Consider the following 9,165-nt stretch of genomic DNA (forward strand, 5'->3'; position numbering starts at 1 on the left):
AGGTTTCTCGCTGCCTGCCAGGGTTCAAACCCAATCCCGTGCGCTCGCGCCATAGCTTTTGGCAGATGGCCTCCCATGCTGAAAGTTGGCCGAGGTGGGAAGGCTGCCCCTCTGACAAACCCCAGCGGATATCTTTCACTTTTTGGAGCACCAATGAGAGCACGCCAAATCAGCACGACCATCCCCCCCCATCCCAGTGTGACACCAGCCTTACACAATTGGACAGCCGAAGACTTGAGATCTTTTTTAAGGATAGACAGGGGAAAGGAGGAGGGTTGTAGGAAAACAGTAGCATTTCTCTTCAGCCAAGTGAACCAAAGAATATGCCCTCTCCAAATATTCCACACGGGTGCATCCATTCCTTTAGATGATGGTTGTCTTAACTTTGTGGTGGGAATTTGGAGCCTCCACGCAAGAGCCACGTCAGTGCATGCTGATCGCTCTGCACATTCATGCTCGTCGTCCTCCATGCTCGTGATCCTCCTGCATCTCCTCGTCTCCAGCCTGACCCCAATTGTGCCCCACCCCCTCTTCCCCTTTCCTTCAGCCTGCGTGTGCGAGGCAACCAACAAGACTCACGAATTATTCATTCGTGGGCACTGCCCTGTGAGAAAACCAGCCATCGACGCATATCAAGCCGACCAAGCTGTTTGCAAGGATGTGTGAGCAAGAGAGATCTGTTACCTGGCCGCCATTACACACAGACACACACGGCCAATTCTCGCTCCTCCTACTTTCTTCACCCCTCCATAATCCCCTCCAGCAACCCTCACCTATGAGGTCTCACAAATAATGCCTTTCCAGACACTGCGACCATCCGAACCATCTCCTTGCAAGGATGAGGCACAGAGAGAGTGACACAGAGAGGATGAGAGAACGAGAGGTATGCACAAGCGCCTGCTCCACCCAGTTCGTCCATTGTGTCCCTTCCCTCGCCACACACACACACACACACACACACACACACATAAGCTTTCTCAACAAACTATGATCTCTCAACAACCTCACGATGACCCATGCATGCTTAGCTTTCAGTCACAAACTGGTTCTTATTCCATGCTTAATGTGGATACATATAGAATTTATACAGGCCAGTAGCAGATTAATCTCACTCCAGTATGCCCTCTGCAAACTTGGGAGGTGAGGTTGTCATCTCCAACACAACCACCAACGGCCTCTTCTGTGTGGCCAAGCCTGTGATGGATATTGAGGATACATTACAGAGTGTTGTAGATTGGGTGTGTGGAATCATCCAAGACAGCTCTCCCATCCAGAAGGATATGCTTTGCTATGGCGCTGACATCGTTTCCAACCATGCCATCCTATGTCTTTGATGGTTGATGCCTACTACTAGGCCAACAATTCCTCCTTGGACAGTTGTAGGGCAGTGTTTTCTACTACCATATGGGATTTAATAAGGTTTCAGTTCTTGGGGCTTTTTTTGACAATGCAACCCTTTATAATGTGATAAAGAGACTCACACATTTGTCTTGCTCTACAGATATTATGTGGCTCCGTCGGCTGGAAATTGCGGTCTATGCCAGAGGTACAGCGGTATGTACTCTTTTAGGAGCTTCTTGCCTGTTGTATGGAAGCCTTTCACAATGTCTTGTTATGAACAACACATCACTTGGCTTAGTTCAGTTTTTTGGTTAGAGTTTCCAAAATATGTTCGGGCAGGTGTAAAATATAGCCAGTTTTCACTCAGCATACAAAGACCATTGGACAGTAACTACTGCAGGAAGAAAACAATAGGTCCGTCGTCTCTTAATACGAGTAGCGATGAAAAGTCCCAGAGTAAGCAACCCGAAGTTTAGAAATCAATCAAGAGAAAAGCTTGTTATCCAAGGAGGACGATGAGGAGCTGAATGGGCGGAAGAAATGGTATGGGGGCTGTCTTGTAGCAGAAAAGTTGGAGAAGGAGCTACAATGGTTCGATCTCTCGGCAAGTTGGTAAAGGCTCGCTTCCTCCTGAAGAGCTTATGAAAGGACTGTTTTGGTCAAGGCCTAGCAATCCTCAGCATGCTAGCTTCTCGGGCACATTGGAGCCTCCCAATACCGTTGGCCAATAGCTTGTGATGGTGCTGATGGCAATAATTTTCAGCAGGTCGCTTCTTTTTTGGAGTGGTAAGTGCCCATGTTTGGGTTGTCCTAGGTCATTCAGCAGATGCGAAGCTCTGCGGACGGCAAGGAGAAGTGTGATGCTTTGCTTTCTTCCTCCTCTGCGAAGGGCAAGATGCATGCACTAGTAATTCAAATGGCCGCATCTGATCTTCTATATGGATGTTTAAGTTTGATGTAAGTAGTTGGTGGTAGTAGTCTGTTTTTACTCCCTGTTTCGTTGGATTATATTGGGATTGTCTGGCCTACCGTCATTGCCAGATTGCATGTGTTTGCCATGCACGAGGGTAAGCTTGCAGTCTAATCTGGGAGTAAAGGGCATTGTTAAATTGTGCCGTAATACTCAGCAATACTTGTTATGTATTGAGCTTCACATTTTTTGCTTCACATTGTACCAAGGAGAAAATGGTTGCCATACTCAAAAATACAATAACCGTACTCGATGAGAATAGATTACCTGTCATTGCACGAAGGCCATGCTTTCTACCACAAAATCTAAGCTTAAAGCTTTACTACTTGCAATAGAGTTAATTTTGGCCTTCATCAAAAGGGTTGTGTCAACAGATTGTCCGTTATATAATATTAGACAATATTTCTATGTGGTGATTGCCGTGCTTCCACAATTTCATTGCAAAAATAGGCCAACAAATAATTGTAGTTCTTAACATCACAATGTCAAGGGCTACTCACAGGAAAAATGCAATTGCTTGAAATGATAATATATTAAAATGATATTGATTATCTTTTTATCAATTTGGAGCTCCAGAGGCAGGTCTCGTGATCTTATCACTTGTTTTTATTAGAAGGTAAAACATTGAATTAAAGAAAGTGAAAATGTTACATGGATCCACGAGTAGGGGGAAGGTCACTCTGAGACGAGACGCTAGAGTTTTAGGACTTAGAACTTTAAAGCTTTTAAAGTGGGATTTACAATTTAGGGATCTACAATTTTAAATTTGTAAAAAAAGCTCTAAGAGCTTGAAAATGTAGAATTTTTAAAGTGAAGTCTAGAGCATAGGGATCTAAAGTTTAGGGTGGAGAGCTTAAGGGTGCTTTTATATTTCAACTATGTGCTTATGTTTTTTTTTTTTTTTTTTACTTGGAGATGTAGTGATTTTAAAGTGGGATCTAACGTCAGATCGAGGCCAAAAATTGACGCCTACTTTTTTTTGTCAAGGGCTATTTTGTCTATCAAAACAATCTCAAAATTGCTTGTCATTTTTTGTATTTATATCTTTAAGTTAACGTTATATATGGCAAATTATATAAGTTGACTGCATTACACAAAGCATATGAAAGGGGGCTTGAAAAATTGCATGTCAAAAAGAAATTTTTATCATGCTTGGCAAGCTTTGTGATTTTATCACTTGTTTTTTCTCTTAATCACAACAAGAAGTTCTCATCAAAACGACTCGTGAAATCGATTTTTTGCAGAATCCCAATGTTTCACCGTCGAAACTACAATGAGCGTCAAAATTTTACTTGAGCGCACACTAAAGCCAAGTTGGGATCAATTTTTTCAAGTTTAATTTTTTTAAATCCCTTAAAATGCCAAAATTAGCTCGAAAATTAGCCAAAAACTCAAAACTATTCGAAAATTCCAAAAAAAATCATTATACTTATAATTAGCAATCACAGTCAAACACTTTCAATGTGTTTTTAGCAGATTTTATAAAAAACATTGATTATAACAAAATCATCGACCCGGTCTCCCAAAAATAGCGAGAGCTTGATCAATGAAGGCATAAAAGCGTTCCACATCATGCCGCAATTATGCATTTAAAACAGCTTGCCAAGATCACATTTTTACGGAATTAATTGAAAATTAATGCAAAAGTTAGCCAAAAAATGCAAAAAATGCAAAAACTATCCGAAAAATATCTTTTTTTAAAAAAAAAAACTTATCCACACAGATGAATGGTGTAGCCAAATCAAATCTCAATTAGCACATCGATTCAATTGTCAAATAATTTTGCTAATGAAAATCAAAAGTAGGCAATTAAACCGACAAAATTAGGTCAAAAATTGACATAATTGGAGTGTGTAAAAAACCCCGTTTTGAGCTCAAAAATGCAGCATTTAATCATTATGTACATCAAATTTTCAAGCAAACATCCAATTATGTAAGCACATTAACCAAATTTTATGCAAACACACACTAATAATTGACAGTTTTTCACCAATTTCTAGGTGCACACACAAGCTTTGATCATGTCAATTTTGCAATTGAAGTGCATAAATGTTTAATTGAGCATGATCATATCACAAATCATTTAACACATTTGTCAAATCCTTAAGCATACATTGATTTTTTGGGACACACACAAGAGCAAATTAAAGCACACACTTAAAATTAGTTGTACACACTCAATTAGAGTGCACACACTTAATCTTAGTGTACACAATTGCACTTGACCATTCAAGCATGCAATTAGGCAAATCAACAATGCACATTACCATGCGAAACCAACAATTTTTTTACATTCGATTTATATAAAAAAATTGGCATTACGACAGCATGTAAATGCACAAATCAAAAGCTCAAAATCACAAGCTTAACAACAATCTTGCATACCGCACAATTCTTGAATCCAATGGCACCATCCAATTGCCGACTGCTCAATGGTAGGCCGATTTTGTCAAAGCTCCAAGCCTTAATCTTGCAATCCAAAATCAACAAATGGTCATGTGATTAGCATAAATAAACATTATTAGAATGCAATCCAAGCCTCTAATTATGAAAATATCAAAGCATAAGCACAAAACATGTCTAATTAGTAAAAAATTCGTGTGTAAGTTTTAAAAAAATAGTGAAATGAGCAAGGGATAAACACACAATTAACAAGATTTGGTATACAAACAAGGAAAATTGAACACAATGTCATATGCGCATACATCCAAAATCTACAAAACAACACACACACACAAAGGAAATTAGTGAAGAAATTAGTGAGGAAACCTATTCGTTTATGCCATAAGGAAAATTGAACACAATGTCATATGCACATACATCCAAAATCTACAAAACAACACACACACAAAGGAAATTAGTGAAGAAATTAGTGAGAAAACCTATTCGTTTACAATAGCATAGGCTATCGATCCCCAGCAAGGGTGCCAAATGTTGGGGGTACCATCGTAGCATAGCTCCAATGACTAACAATAAATGTAAATCTGGAGTGATGAGCTACTCGGCTAGGGCATGGAAACACTCACACAATTAGTGAGCTAATCAGGACAACACGAACGACTCTACGAGGTGAGCTTCTCGGCCTATGGAGGAGCTAAGCCACAATGATCACCTCAAATCAACCCAGTAATACACACTAACGATTTCAATGATGCACATCACTAATCCCATCATGCAGCACTCTAATCACAAGTGCACACACATAGATCTATTGAGAATTCACACTCCAATCAAACCTACATGCACACACAAAGAATAGCAGGCAATCACAAGATTAGACCAAAATTAACCACTAATTAGTTAAGATCTAGCTAATCAAAGCATCATATGCAATCATAAGAGAATGAAAGAGGCATAGTGAAAGAGAACTAAACATTGATTAGTGTTAATCAAGTCACATGAGCAAGGAGAAGGTCAAGGACTCCATAGCCACACACCTTATGAGCTCTCTCTAAGAGTGGTCTCAATAAATGATGCTAAGAACCCTAATTCCATTTACACGCTACCTTGTATACCTAGGGTTAAAATGTGCATTGTTCAAGTGCCCAAGGCCCTTAGGGCTCCACAACTTACTAAATATGTAACCTAATCATACTAATTGACCTATTCTTTACAGCTTCAAACTCTCAATGAGCTCGTAACACGTTACAATTATTACAATGGCTTGAAATAAATCGGAAATTTACAATACATGGCCATTTTGGAAAAATGTGAAAATGTGCAACTCCAATCTAAACTGCTTCTTTGCATTTATCCTTGATGTGCAATTCCTAGGCTTGGGCCTTTAGCAGCTCCTGTTACCTGACATCGACTCAGTTAACATCTTTGTGCAAACACCAATTAGACCCATGATTATTTTTACCACAATACACACAAGGGCTGATTTTGTAACACTTTTTAGATGTGTGCATCTCTTCTTTGTTGGGTTCCTTGATGATGTAGCAACAAAAGCTCCTCTTAAAGTCTTTGTATCTCAAATCTTCTTCTCGTGCTCTTAAAGAGAGTTGATGAGGTCCTCCAAGTTTAGTACGGGCTCCTTTTCTTTGAGCATTGTGATAATCTGACAGTAGTCACCATTTGGTACCGCTTTGAGGATAACGGCTACTTGGTCTTTGTTCTCCATCGGGCATTTTATGTATGCCAATTGGGTGCATATGCTCTTCATTCTATTGACAAGAGAAGGGAGAGCTTCTCCTGGTTCCGTGGTGAAACCATAGAACTGCATTTCGAGAGAGATTTTGGAGTGTTTGTCTACGGCTCCAAAGTGTCTCTTAAGCGTGACCTACGCATCATAGGAAGTAGTGCATTCGTCTGGATAGTGGATGTAATTATCCCCTATATCGATGAGAAGAATCCCTAAAGCTTGCTCATCCCGTACTGTGAATTGTACCTAAGACTTACTTAGTCTCAATCGTCTCTCCCTCTCCCAGCAACTTGATTGTGGACCATAGTTCCTATTCTCATTAAGTATCCCTTTGTTTTTATTTGAAAAGTATGCAAAACGGGGCCATAAAAAACGGTTAAATTTTATTTGCCCATGATGTAGCCCAATGTGTAGAAGGTCTTACCCGTTTTGGGCAATGTCTAGTCTCAATGTGCATTAAAAAAAACTGCAAAAAGTTTTACAAAGTATTTGTGAAGTAGCTCTCCACTCTTGTGGATCACCTCTTCACAAAAACATGCAAAAAGAGACTTTCAAGCTCGGGGTTTACAAAGGGTGTCACAAAATAAAAACCAACTTTGATGTTATGTAAGCAAGGCTTGGTTGAATGTAGATCCTGCAAGTGAGGCTTTCAATGTGAAGTATTCTCTACAAAAGGCATTGATGCTCTGGGCTGGTATGCTCCAAAAGATCTATGGGGAGCTCTCGTAGCATCTATGGGGAGTTCTCGTAGCTTGGGGCCTTTGAGGCTTCAAGGTTGGTATGCTTCAAAAAGAGGGGTATAGGAAAAGCTCCTTGGTTGGGGCCTTTTGAAGCACTCATGGGAAAGTGTCTTGTGTTGGGCCAAGGGAGTTAGGAGGAGGGTGCCTTGGCTTGTGGGAACAGGCTCATGTGATGGTTTGACAAGGTGGGCTTTTAGGCCATGAGCCAAAAGACGAAGCTCGTGGGAGCTTTCCTACAAAAATGAGTTGCCAGCTCGTGAGGGTTGAGGGCTCCCTTGTGGATGCGCTACATCTCATAATCCGATTGAGTAGATTTTTGAGGTCCACCTCTATACGCCCAAAATAGAATTTGAGGGTTGACCATATGACCCCACCCAAGTACCAAAGACAAACTTGTCGCCTTAGATGAAAGTGCCAAAGGTGCTTGCTTGTCAAGGAACCAGACTCTGCGTGTGTTAAGCTTGTTGCAGTAGTTGCTCAAGACCTTATGAGCTCAAAAAGTCTCCAAATGAAGCATGCTTGGGCTCATTTGAAAGGCATGATCAAATGCTACTTGCGTACACAAAATCTTGCAGAGAATGTGGCAATAGTAGGCTTCAAAATTGAGATGCAAAAAATCGAGATTTGCACTTGCAATGACACACCATAATCAATCCAATTCTTACCGTGCAAAATCCTAAATTGGATGTAAGGAGTTATGAATGGCGACCATCCAAGAGAGAGAGAGAGAGAGAGAGAGAGAGAGAGAGAGAGATTGGAATTGCCCTAGCGTAGGAGAGAGTTAAACCTACTCAAGTCCTCAAAACCCAAACCTAAGCTAATAGATATGGCTTAGCTTTAGACTCTAATACCACATGTTAAGTAAATAGATTAAGGGGGATAGATTAAGCTTGCATTCATGATGATGGTGAAAGAATCATGTGCAGCCACACTAAGCACAATTAGAAGACCAATGGAATTCGATGTTCCCAGTCTCAGATTAGCCAATTAGAAGACCAATTGGAAGTTAGACCAATGGAATTTGATGTTCCCGGTCTCATATTAGCCATAGAACATGATATGGATTATAACTCAAGTCTAAAGAAGAGATGGATGAGTTATTAAAGCTAGATGAAATCAGATAGAGAGAAATGCTGGAATAAAAAGTGGTGCATCAACAAAGAAAACATTGACATGACAACAGACTGAAAAATACGGGAATTCAAAATAGGACATCTAGTTTTGCTATACTAGTCGAAGTTAGGCACGAAGGACCTTATAGGGTTGACTCGGTTTTCTTCAATGGCACAATTAGATTGAAGGATTTGTTTGGATTGATGCTACCTAGGGTCTATAATGGGTCAAACTTTAAGCTGTATTATTCAACTCTAGGAGAGCCTCCAGTATAAGTCTCTGAGGTAGCCGAATCATCTAACTTTGAAAACCCGCGTTAGATGAAAACCCCCCACTTGATTTATTCTTAGTAAGGTTGAAAGTGGTCAGAGTCAACTATACTATTCAACCAGAGAATGATATGAAGGTCACCAGAGTCCAACCTCAGATGTAAGATATCCAAAAGAGGCTTGAAGTAAGTAGCGGTTATTGGCAAGGCATTCATTTGCGTGTATTTTATCAGTATCCCACCGCCAATCATTATAAGGTAGGACCAATGCATGATCACCACGTCAATAACCATCATTGTTTTCTCGAGGTGCACAAAGAGTGCAGTATTCATGGATTGAATTAGAATCGCTATTTAGTGAGTGCGCAACCCTTTTGGTACCAAAAAGGACACTTTTATGTCATAGTTGTTTGTGTGGATCATACCAAAAACAGGGGTAGTCTCTAAAATCATCCTTTATCGAAATATAAAGGAGTTGAAGGAGTATAGGGATATTCAATATTTTTTGAGTGACATTATAAATCAAGACTATGATGGTGCTTTGAAGGAAAATTTATCATCAATTGTTCATGGCAAGGAGGCTATCTTT

General features: G+C 40.1%; 1 protein-coding gene across 1 annotated transcript; it reads left to right on the forward strand.

Moving 5' to 3' along the window:
• The first annotated feature begins 290 nt into the window (after window positions 1–290).
• Window positions 291–2,670, forward strand: LOC147437769 (uncharacterized). Its single transcript, XM_086487243.1, has 3 exons — window positions 291–1,238; window positions 1,355–1,419; window positions 1,502–2,670. The coding sequence occupies exons 1-3, from the start codon at window positions 1,119–1,121 to the stop codon at window positions 1,815–1,817; spliced, it is 501 nt and encodes a 166-aa protein (XP_086343369.1). The 5' UTR covers window positions 291–1,118; the 3' UTR covers window positions 1,818–2,670.
• Window positions 2,671–9,165: the final 6,495 nt, after the last annotated feature.

Source organism: Adiantum capillus-veneris, chromosome 17, assembly GCF_014529385.1.
Source record: "Adiantum capillus-veneris isolate H3 chromosome 17, ASM1452938v2, whole genome shotgun sequence".
Taxonomy (NCBI): Eukaryota; Viridiplantae; Streptophyta; class Polypodiopsida; order Polypodiales; family Pteridaceae; genus Adiantum; species Adiantum capillus-veneris.